At 38.9% G+C, this 12,345-nt stretch overlaps 1 protein-coding gene across 4 annotated transcripts in view; it reads left to right on the top strand.

Moving 5' to 3' along the window:
• Positions 1–17: 17 nt before the first annotated feature.
• The window catches only part of NNT (nicotinamide nucleotide transhydrogenase), a 43,277-nt gene continuing 30,949 nt past the window's right edge, over positions 18–12,345 (top strand). Inside the window, exons 1-9 of one of the 4 annotated variants that reach the window (XM_038123635.1) lie at positions 1,111–1,252; positions 1,335–2,634; positions 3,888–3,892; positions 5,923–6,051; positions 8,326–8,555; positions 9,676–9,893; positions 10,451–10,538; positions 11,159–11,247; positions 12,075–12,262. In XM_038123635.1, the coding sequence (XP_037979563.1) occupies positions 6,021–6,051; positions 8,326–8,555; positions 9,676–9,893; positions 10,451–10,538; positions 11,159–11,247; positions 12,075–12,262 (844 nt within the window). In that variant the 5' untranslated portion in view covers positions 1,111–1,252; positions 1,335–2,634; positions 3,888–3,892; positions 5,923–6,020. The other 3 variants (XM_038123632.1, XM_038123634.1, XM_038123633.1) reach the window with 3 other exon arrangements.

Here is a 12,345-nt window from a genome sequence, read left to right on the forward strand (position 1 = left end):
CCCCCGCGTGCCCCTCAGTCCTTCCGGGTTGGCGGGCACGGGCCCGCCCCCGCCCCGCCCCAAGGTCGGTCGGAGCCGCGGCGGCGGCACCGCGGGTGGGAGCGCGGCGTCGTGCGGGGCTGCGACGGTGCGTGTGCGGCTGTGTGCGGAGCTCTCTGTGCAGGCCCGTGGAGCGGGGCCGTGCGGGCTCGGTGCGGACTCGGTGCTGGCCCGGTGCGGGGCTGCGGGAGGAGCGTGTGCGGGGCTCCGCGCGGGGCGTGTGCGCTGCGTCGTGAGGGGCTGCGCCGGCACCGCCTCATTCTCCTGGTGCGTGTGGGGGCTGCGCCGCTGGTGGGGAGAAAACAGCGGTGCCACGCTGTCGGGGGGAAGGGAGGGAGCGTGGCGGGACGGACCTGCGGAAGGAGGCAGGTGGCCCGGGAGGGGGCCCGCGGCAGCGGGGAGGGGGCGGCTGCGGGGTGTCCCCCGAGTGGGGACAGTGCATGGCGGGGGACGAGCCGCCCGCCCAAGGTCATTTGGTGGCCGCGGGCTATAAATAGCGACGGGAGAGAAAAAGGGGCCGCTGCCGCGGGGGCCCGGCAAGATTCCGGGCGAAGAGCACATTCCCGGCTCCCCTGCCCTGTGCCCGGGCTGTCCCGCCCCGAGTGCGTGTTCTGCGCGTTCTGCTGCTCCTCCCGAGCCCCTGCAAGCCGTGTCCCACCCAGGGTGACTCCTAAGGGAGCCGTGGCACGGATTGGAGTCGTTTGTTTGGTGCCTTGGGGCGCCGCGGTTTTCGCGGATCACAGTTCCCGTGTTAAAGCAACGGTGTAAAGAGAAAATGGCCTTGAGTCGCAGAAATGCGATCTCCAGGTCGGCTGGTCACGCCAGTTGCTTTGGTTAAGAGCTGTCTTACTTAATTTGGGAAAAAAAAATTTTTTTTTTCTAGCCTGAAAGATAAAGGTGGTGAGGAATGATTGTCTCGTGGCTACTGGCAGTCGACTGGTTCTAAACCTGCTGCGTTTACATGCCTTCTGTCCAGTGTCATTAATAACTCTTGATTTGTTTTCACATTTGCTGTAGGGGTTCCATACGTGGCAAGGAATTTTGTCGTGAGGTCTGGGTGCAATGGCGAGCCTTCTGCGTGTTGCTGTGAGTGGATGCTCAGCTCCTGTTTTTGGAAATGTGTTCCCGCCGAAGGCGCGTTCCGCAAAGGTGCTGTGCTTGCGGATGTTTAGAACCCACCAAGTGCTTGGGTCTCAGGCAGTTCCAAAGCCAGGTAAATTGATTAAAGTACTGTAAACAATGTTTTATTTTAAAACATGAATTTAAATGGTTTCTTTCTTTTTTCTTTCTTTCAGATCTGCATTAGTACAGAAAAGACTTAAAATAGAAAGAACACTCTTAAATCATGTCAGCAGCATACTTGAATCAGTTGCAGCACAATTTTAGACTGGCTTTGTAGGGCTTATGCAGAAGGTGTTTCTGTTTATTATGAATACTTTATGAATACTTTTTACTATATAAATATATTATGAATGGATCCACGTAATTTTTGTGGTTAGAGGGTTTGAGCTCCTGCTAATACTTTCCTTGCTCAAAGGAAGTATTTAAATAAATGCTTTCCTTACTTCAAATCCTGAGTTCCCCATTCGTTTCTGTAGTGCAGCTCTTTGTATGCATGTCAGAGAAAATACAGGCCTCACAAAGACAGCATCTGCTAGCATGGGTAGACATTATTATCCCATCTTAAAAATGACTCTCAAATTTTTTTAGGAAACACTTACATTGTATCACTTTGAAAAACCATTGATCTGTATCTTCACATGTAGGGTTTGTTAGTGTATTTGCACAAATTGCATTTCAGCAGATAATGGACAAGTTCAGGTATTTTCAGAAAAAAAAAAAAACAACTGGGAAATGGGGCACTCTTGTTTCCAGTTTCTAATATGAGGCTGGTACATAAAGATCAGAACTGGCATTTTTTTCTGTATTCTGTACTGTGTATAACCTGACAGTTGGAAGGAAGACTGAAGAATACCTAATGCAGGTTTAATGCTATTTTTGCCCATTATTACTGAATGGGTAATGTGTCCCTTGGAATTTAGAGACCCTGCTGCTGTGCAGATGTAGGATCTTAGTCTGCAAAAAATTAATGTAGAGAGTCGGACTGATTGCACACATGACATTTGGTTCTTCCAAATGTAGACAGTAGGTAACTACATTAGGTACTTGAGCGTATAAGAAAAGTAGTGCTGTTGGAAACAGAAGTTTTTTGGTTGTGAAAACATGGGACACAAAAGTAGCATGTAGTAGTTCAGAGAAGCCTGTGTTGTGTAGAGTTTGTGACAGTACTAACAGTAAATGGTTCATTTTATGGTCCTTTCAACTTGGTGACTGAAGATTTTTGAACATCTGAAGAAATGCCATGAGGGGAAGTTTCTTTACTCTGAGGGCTCCTGATAGTAAATCTGTATCGCAGTTGTGTGCTGAAACCAGAATTCCTTTGACAGATTTGAGATGCTCTCAATTTTTTTTCCATGTTAAATATGTGAATGAAAGAGACGTCTGTCAATCTTCATATGGCAGATTGTCCCTTGCTTGGGAGCATAAACTGGAACATAGGAAGCTAGGTTCAAAGTTCTTTCTCAAATATCCCAGGTAAGTGTCCTTGTTTGAGTTTGGAATCAATTTTGTATTTGGCTTTGACCACAAATTTCATCATGAAACTAAAGACTCTCTTCTGTTTTACTGAAATTGGTATGCTACTCTGTGTGTGTGAATTTACTCATTTTTAAGAATAACTTTTGAAAAATTTTCCCACAAGGATGGAGAATTCTGATTAGAATCATATGTTTAAATGCTCAGTGCTGCCATGTCACATCTGTTGTGTGGAAGCCCTTATTTAAGGATTAGTAGTATTCATGAAATGCAGTCATTAAATGTGGAGAATTACAAGTTTCGTAGTCTTTTGGTTGATAATTAAGCTGTACTTGTAGTATGCTTTGGTAACATGTGATTTGTCATTTGGTAAAGGACAAATCAAGGAGAAAACAGCAATTTAATGACAAATTAGAAGCAGGTCTATTGCTTTTTTTTACTTTTTAAGCGCTCTTGAATCAAAATGTAACAGATTCAAAATAACTGTGTTTTAGTCTTTCAGAAATTAGCTTTGATTATTGTAACACTTGGTAAAATCACTGCATTATTAAGAAGAGTAAGTTTTCTGGAAAGACTTGTGTCACAGTGATTCTTCTTAAGGCTGTAGTTAATACTTTCCTTGTCTCAGGTTAGCTTTCATTCCATCCAGGCTATGTTATGTACAAGAGCAATAGCTGCTTGAGGAGAAGAAATATGGAGATACAGAGTCAGCTGAAAAGTGAACTTGGAGCATGGACAGTTTTCTTACTGCCTGCTGTTATGTTGCTACTTGCTTAATAGAAACACAGGAACTTTCATACAAGCGTAAACAAATATTCCCATAACCTGTGCCAGGTAGTCACTAGGACCAGCTACTTCAGAAACAGATACAAAACTTTCTGAAGCCCTGGGAAAGGTGCATATGGAGTGACTGACTGAGCTTCCCGGTATACTTCCAGATTAGTTTGTCCTACAGCTCTGTGACTTTTACCCCTCTCTGTTTTGGAATTTTAAATATCCTTTTTATTTTGAGGCTTATTTCTTAAATTTTCCTGGTTTTTTCTAAACCTGTAACAGTTAATTTTTAATTAGTTCTCTAGGTAAGCTTTATTTTATTTATAAACAAAGAAATATTCTCCTTTAATTTCCCTTTTTACAAAAGTTCCTTATTTATGTAATAGGAAGGATCAGGTGTTCGTTTAATCTTCTGTACCAATTTTTTTCTTTTTGCCAACATCATATTGCTGTTCTTCGGAATATGTCCTCATCTTCAGGACAGGTGAGATGGTTTGTTTAAAGGTTATTAGAGTAACATTAAAAATAGGCATCCTGTTTTCAATCCCAGAACACATGGCACATAGTCAAAACTTCTCCTTTATCTTTTCCCTAAGTCACTTTCTATTGGTTGATACTGTTTTGTTGCAGACTACTTCCCGTCAGGTTAAGGAGATCAAAAAACTGTGTTTTCTGCTATAGATTTGACTGACAATCTTCTCTAAGATTCTTGTAGATAGAAGTTGCATGGAGAAAGTCACAGTTATAGTTTTGTTTACCTGAGGTTTGAATATGTCTTCATTACACAGTTAGAATATTGATAAGGGAATGAGAAAGTGGCTTACTAGTTTTCTGAAGTTCTAAGTTATGTATATGCCAGAGCATTTCACTGGAATGTATATTCCATTCTAAGACCTGTGAAATTTAATGATTCTGCTTCTGATAGTGGCAGAATCTAAGTACTGTGTATCTTCTACTCAATATATTAAAAAACTTCATGAGTCAAACAGTTGCTCCAGGTATGTAATATCCCTCAGTATTTGGAAGATGTCCATGATGTCGTAAAGCAGTAAGTCACTAAAACATACTCAAGGCAGTACTTAAAGAGATTATCTGACATGAAGGATTAGAGAGACAATTTGTAGACTTCACACCTAATGTGACTTCAAACTCCTGGCAGGGATAACAGATGAGCTTCCTCAAAATAAAACCTAAATCAAGGTCCTAAGTTTGAAATCCTAGCCTTTCAAAACTATTGACTTTGATGAAATTGCTAAATCCAACAAACCAAATCTGTGTTAATCACAAAGCTTCCTCCAGAGTATTGATCATACCCTGTTTCATGTGTCAGCGCAGACAGGCAGGTGGAACAGCCACAAAGTCATGTCTGGAATTCAAAGGGTAAATTTATTTCCATTACTTCGCTAATGGGGTATTGCTGAAGCAGCACCCGGGCAGAGGAAAACAAGTGGAGACACAGGCACCAGTAAATCATCACAGACCTGCTGTTCACATAGGCTTATCAAGAGTTATTTCCAGCTGAAAGGGAGCTTTGCAATCCTCCGTGCCAGTGTTCTACTTTTTAACCCTTTCTTCCCAAGACCTGTACTGCACTTTTAAGATAGATCTTTGTTTTTGAGCTGTAGATATCTGCTCCATTTTGGTGCTGAATCATGTGGAAGCTCAGGGCAGTCTACTTGAAAAATGTCCTATACCTACTGTAGCTGAAAGCTGGCAAACTGACAGTTTGCTTATGTATTTATTTGCTTTTGTATTTATGGATTGCTGGAGCTCTGGTAGTGGAATAGAGAAGAAAAGTAGGTGAGGCAACTGAGTCTTGTTGGATGTTTATCTTGGATTTGATCTCCTAAAGCTCTGAGAAGAGCATGTTTCTCAGTGCTGGTCTGTGATCATTCTGTTTACTAAATAAGGTGCAAATACTTTCTATCTGAAAAAGTTGTACTAATTTTTATTGTATGCAAGATGTACCAATAAAGAAAGGATTGTGGAATGAGGAAACACATCTGGCATCTAGTGAATGTGTATTTCTGTCCTTTTACTTCTAGCCATTCACTCTTCTATTCTGATACTCCACACAGAAACAAATGAGCAAAAGGAAATTAGAGGCCTCTATTGCCATTTGAGCCTTAAGAGCTAAAAGAAGATATGCTTGAGAAAAAGAAAAGCTTTAGTCAAATGTCTTCGTACCTTTGAATTTGCAGTTATCTATTTTCTTTATGCTATAATTTATTCCTTCCCTTTTTTGCTCCTCCTTTCCTCTCCCTTTTTTCCTTCGTCCTTTCCCCTTGTTTTTCCCTTCCCCTATTTTCCCCCATGTTTTCCCCCTCCTTTCCTCACCTTTGGCATTCTTGTGCTACAAAAACTTCCAAAAGGGGAAAGAGAAGGTAGGACTTTAGTTCTTAACTTTTCTCAGTGCTTTTTGAAAAGTATTTTGCATCCTATCCTACCCTAGAGCTACTTCCTCTCAGAAATTCTGATTGGTCTCTGTTATCCTAACAAATTTCAATCTTCTAGGTTTCATTCCTGCTTCTAAAAGACAAGAGAGCTCATTTCCACCGAGTTGATTTAGTGAAAATCAGAAGCAGGACTTTATTGTGTAGTAATTAGAAGAGATGAGGAGAAAAGTCTCTTCAAATGACAAGGGTAATTTGAGTGACAGCAGCAGTTACCACAGCTGGTAACAAGTGGTTAGTGCTGCTATGGTGGGTATGGCCTGAGTTGCACGGTGATGTATCGATTTGTATGCTGGTGGAACAAATTATTGCAAAGCTCTGTTACCTTTGTGGATCTGTTGTTTTAGATGTGCATTCTTGCTCCTGTTTTGGCTTTATGTTCTATGAATGTATGTTTTTCTGAATTTGAGTGTTGTCTTGTGATTAAAATATTTCAAATGTTCTCCAACATATAAAACATCAAAACACTTCTGTCTTCAAATTATTTGTTACTATTTTATTAGTCAAATTTCAAAGGCAAAGCAAAAAAAAAAAAAAAAAAAAAAAAAAAGAAAAGTAGAAGTAATTAGAATCATAGAATCGTCAAGTTTGGAGAAGATCTCTTAAGATCAAGTCCATCCTTTGACTGAACACCACCTTGTCAATTAAGCCATAGCACTAAGTGCCACATCCAGTCATTTCTTGAGCACTTCCAGGGATGGTGGCCTGACCACTTCCCTTTAGCAACCCATTCCAGTGCTTAACCATCCTTTCAGTGAAGAAGTTCTTCCTGGTGTCCAACCTGAACCTCCTGTGGTTCAGTAAAACCTCCCTTGGTGCAGCAATTAGAAGTAATGTACTTCTTTGTCTGGTGAGCTTTCATTCTGTCCTGTTGGATGTGTTAATTTTTTTTAATATGTTAGTAGGGTGAGAAGTATTAGTAGGTATTTAAGTACCAGTTCTTAGCATCTCTGGACTGGTTTTTCATAACATAGTAACACCATAACATAGTGGACTTGTTTCATAACATAGTAACTTCATAACATACAGTAGCTTGAAAATTTCTAACCAAAAACATTTTCAGATTGTCAACTTTAGGCACATTGTAATCCAGGTTCAATGTCACAGATAATTTATTTTGCTATTTTAATCTAAATCTAGTTCCTCAAAGCTCTTATATTGTAGTATGTTTTTAGGTTTTTTTTGCTTGTTTCTATGTCACAGTCAAAAGGAGGCCTTCCTAAAATTTGCATTCTTTGCCTGGTACAATTTTTTGTAGCACAATACATAGTATTGTTAGACAATTAAAAAAGAGATTTATATTTTTAAACAAGCCTCTCATCCACTTACTCCCCTTTTTTAGGTTTGGAGTTTCTTTGGTGGGTTTTGTTGTTGTTGTTGTTGCTTGATCATTAATATGAGTGACTGCTTAGACTGCTCAAATTATAGTTTATTAATATTCATGTGGTGTAAATGTTTTGCATAGTTATGTCACAATCCAGGTTTAAATTCTGGATAGATGTCAGTGAACGCTGGTACAGGATTCAGCCTATGTGTTAGACTGCATGCTGTCAGTGTAATTGAAGCAATGTAATAGGTTTATGTATGATTATTCGGCTTGAGCTTGTGTATTCATAAATAATGAATTTAAACACTTGTTTGGATCAGAGAAGTTTATCTCTCACATATGAGACTGAAAGCCCCCAAATTGTACTCGAATGAAGTTAGATGTTTGTAATTTGAAAACTTCATCTAAAACATAAATTTCAGCATTTTCCTGGTGTTACTTAGTGGAGCTTTGAACAAGTTAAGACAAGGAAATAACTTTGAAGAGAAATACTTTGAAGAAACTAGTAGCTGGATATTCCTTTATTCTTCAACTACTTCTGAATTCACATTTTTCATTTCTGTGGCAACTTTTAGAGTACCTTATTGATGTAGTTATGCCTTTCAGTGTACTTTGTGGTGCGTATGTTGCATTCAATAATAGTGATTTGGCATAATTTGATATACATTACAAATATATTCATTTAAAATGCAGTTCCACTGTTTGAGCTCATTTATTTCTTTCTTCACAATAACCTGGAAGTGACTAGAAAGCAACTTAAATTCTGGCCTGAGGCAGAATGTGTTATCACCAGTACACCAGGTATTGTGTAAATCAGAATGCCAGTTACATAATCAGAACTGGGTAAACGACAATGAGTATGATGAACTGCACCAAACACTTGTTACTGCTTGTATGGCTGATTGTGCTCATCTGCTGATTGCTTGGAGAACAAGGATCTCTAGGAAGATGGTGTAATTTAAGGAAATGTAAATGATGTTCCTAGAAAATAGCATTCTGCTTCCTCCTCCCTTAGGAGGGAGAATTGCTAGCTGTGACATGTGTTTGCATGTGTCTGTACAACATTGAAGAGTGTCCCTTATACCAGTTAATTAATGTTTAGTACAACTAATGCTGTCTTATCTGCCACTCTTACAGGAATTCCGTATAAACAACTGACTGTGGGTGTCCCCAAGGAGATATTTGAGAATGAGAAGAGAGTGGCTCTGTCACCGGCTGGAGTTCAAGCCTTGGTTAAGCAAGGCTTCAATGTTGTGGTGGAATCTGGTGCTGGAGAAGCTTCTAAATTTTCTGATGACCATTACAGAGAAGTTGGAGCAAAGATCCAAGGGACCAAGGAAGTCTTGGCTTCTGATTTGATTGTGAAAGTAATTGCTTTATTAGTATATTTCCTATTACATTGTTTTTGGAGAAATGTGTAGGAAATTTTTTTTCTGATAATCTGTGGAAAATTCAGTAAGTAAGGTCTTTTAAATTAGTATTTTTTTGTTTTGAGTTCTGATTCAAGTTTTGGGGTTTTTTAATAGCTCAGGCATGCACCTACACTAAAAAAAAGTAAATGAGGGGGTTGAAAAAAATGTGGATAATATCTCTAGCAAGTTGTTAACTACCTAAGAGTTGTTGTGCTTAGTTCTAGATTGAGGTAGACTAGTTCTGGAACTTAGTCAGATGAGATCCCTGCTCTAAGAAATCTTTTATCCAAAATCAGTAACATATAACTCTAGTTACTCTTTAGAAAGCGTGGTTTGGGATTTAGAAAATATGATTGTGTAACTTCTCTGAATTCCATAGCAAAGGTGTGTTTAAAAATTTGAGAAAAGAGCTAAAAGCAATCTTACTTGAGCGGTCTTAGGTTGTGCAGAGTCCTGAAGGGAAAAATAAAGAAAAAGACCTTTACCGTATTGAGGCTTCCTTCAGTTGCTCTGCTTAAAATTATCCCATCAGAACTGAACATTGAATTTCTGTGAGCTGCTTCTGTGAACAATGCTTTTAAGTAGGTTTCTGTTTGGAGAAATGTGAGAAATTCAGAAGTGAATATAGAGAAAGATCACTGTCTGCTGGACAGCTGGCTTGAAATGCCCTGTATGTAGTCATGCACTGCAACCTTATTAGTGATTCTTAGTTTGTAGAAGTTTATTGTCATATCTGTTGAGTAATCATTTTGATTAAGAATGGTGGGTTTGAGGGTAGCTGTCTGTTATAAAAGCAAGTGACTGCTAGTCAGAATCATCAGATCTTTTTGAAGGTGTGTGCTGACAATTTTTGCACTATCACCAACCAATCCACCTAGAGCCAATTCCATGATGTGGACTGCAGCTGGGAAGTCCAGATACTCAGTTCAATTACGTAAATAGCCTTTGGTATACTTCTTTCTGTACTTTTTGAATGGGAATGGACAGACTGCAGCCTGAGAGAAAGTAAGTGGAATGTGTTGTGATTTCTTTCCTCTGATTAACTTGGAAACGTCCGTCTTCCGTCTTTTTTCAGGTGAGAGCTCCTATGTATAACTCATCTCTAGGTGTACATGAGGCAGATCTTTTCAAGACAGCAGCGACCCTGATTAGTTTTATCTACCCAGCACAAAATCCAGACCTCCTGAAAAAACTTGCAGAAAAAAAAGCTACTGTCTTGGCTATGGATCAGGTTCCACGGGTCACCATTGCTCAGGGATATGATGCACTTAGCTCTATGGCCAACATTGCTGGGTATGATTTTTGGTTTGTTCTTTTTTTTTTCGTCATTAAGTATAGCTGGATTAAAATCATGTGCTTTGATATTAGGTATATCTAAAATGATTCTGCATCTCTATTTTCATGTAGAGCAGTTTCAAGCAGGGTGGTGTTAAAGTTTTTTATGGTTAGCTTTATACAGCAGATCAGAGCAGTGCTTTTAAAGTAAACAAAACTGAACACAATTCTTCTAATTCCTTGACTGTTTTGTCTAGTATCTTTTTTGCTCTGAACTAAGTTATCTTGAATGCAGATTGTCTGTCATGGGGATCTGGTGTTAGGAGCTAACTAACCCAATGAACACTCAGTGTGAATGCAATTGCCATGGCAGTTAGAAACAAAAGATCAAATACTGTCAGACATCTCCATAGAAATATGAATAAAGACTATTAAGCTTGTGTTCTATGGTAAAATACTAAGCTTGCTTTATCCTACACATACTCTGGTCAAATGTGCATCTTTTAGATTGATGTAATGAATGGAATTTACTGAATCTGAGAAAACACTGATATGTGTTCATCCTTGATTGACAGTTACAAGGCTGTGGTCCTAGCAGCAAATCACTTTGGTCGATTTTTCACGGGTCAAATCACAGCTGCTGGTAAAGTTCCTCCAGCAAAGGTATGTGCAATTAAATATACACTGTGGCAAAAGAATATGTGAATTTCTGAGCAATGGTAACTGTTGCTGAACCTATGTTAAAAGGCTTTTTTCCTGTCTTTGGGCTGTTTCTAGAGACTTCAGAAATCACTGTAATTATTTTCATACTGCTTTTTGTTCACATCTGTTCTGGTTTTGTTTTGTTAAAAATAGAATAATATGAATTTTATTTAAGTTTTCTTAAAAAGTTATATTTAAGTTTGCTTAAGTTTGCTTTCAAACATCAGATTAGCTATAAGGGGTTGGATTTCTTTTTTTTAAAGCAGGAGAAGGTAAGGAAGCAGTTAAGAAAATTCTTAGGAGTGCAATGGAAAGATTTACTTGATTGGAATTACATGTGGATTTGGTTGAAGAGAAATGAAAGTAGAATTAGGGAAGAAAAAAGGAAGATAGATCAAGGAGAAGGCATTTGTTTACTTAGAAAAACTTCTAGCTACAGAAGAATTGCCTATTAGATATTTGTAATTAGGAGTTACAGCTTTTAAACTGTTGGATGTATAGGGCAACTCTGCTCAATTAAATTTGGTTTTACCATAAGGAATCTTGTTTGAATGGCTGGTTAATGAGATTTATCATTTTAGGTGCTGATCATTGGAGGAGGGGTTGCTGGCCTGGCTTCTGCAGGAGCAGCAAAATCGATGGGTGCAGTGGTTCGTGGATTTGATACTAGGTAAGGGTGTGAAAATTGTAGTATCAATCTGAAATTACTTGAAGATTAAGTTGTTTATGGCTGTATTAGAGTGAAATAATTTGTACTACACTGAGTCATAATTCACTTCCTACCATTTTGATGCCATTATTAGTCCTTCATGTTTTATTAATTTTAAAATCTGTCTAAAACTTTTCCATTTTTAATTTTAATTCCCTTCTTAAGCACTCTGGATACTTTTATCTTGAGATTCAAGAACATTTATGTTTAATTCTCTGCATGTTGTCACTGTTCACCTAACACTGAAATTTAGTCTCTTTATTTAGTGTGATGCCATATGATGCAAAATAAATTACAGAATATTAACAAGCCACAACTTCAAACAGCCACCCTCTGGCAATTTTCCCTGTGAAAATAAGACTTGCTAAAACTTTCCATCTCACAGTTTAAAGACAAGGTCACAGGTTCTGTGAGGTTCTGTGCTTATCTCCCATTTTTGGCACCTTAGTTTGGGCTGTAGATTTACCAAGTCATGACAACAGAAATGCATGAGGAGAGTTAATCAGCAAAGTCTCAGCTTTGAGGTTTTTCTTGAAGCATCTCTGCTGACTATGCAGGAAACCATAGGCTGCCTTCATTCCTTATTCAAGTATGACTGGGACGTAAATTTATCACTGCAATTATTTTTTGCACTGAATACAGAAAGCTGAGCACTTTCATTATGATCTCCTTAATACTAGAATAAGTTTTACATCTCTTGTCTGAAGATTGCTACTAAAACCACTAGTAAAGTCATGATGTATTTTTAAGTAGTGATTTTTCTCTCAACTACAATTTTCTTTTTCTAGAGCTGCAGCCCTGGAACAGTTCAAGTCTCTTGGTGCTGAGCCTTTGGAAGTAGACATAAAGGAATCTGGAGAGGGACAAGGTGGTTATGCTAAAGAAATGTCCAAAGAATTTATTGAAGCTGAAATGAAACTCTTTGCCAAACAGTGCCAAGATGTTGACATTATCATTACTACAGCACTTATTCCAGGTACGCTTTATGTGAAAAATGCCAGTTTTCATTCTTCTAGGTAAGTTGTCATATTTTGAAGTTGCATCTGCATGAAAACAGAG

Source organism: Motacilla alba, chromosome Z (genome assembly GCF_015832195.1).
Source record: "Motacilla alba alba isolate MOTALB_02 chromosome Z, Motacilla_alba_V1.0_pri, whole genome shotgun sequence".
Lineage (NCBI taxonomy): Eukaryota > Metazoa > Chordata > Aves > Passeriformes > Motacillidae > Motacilla > Motacilla alba.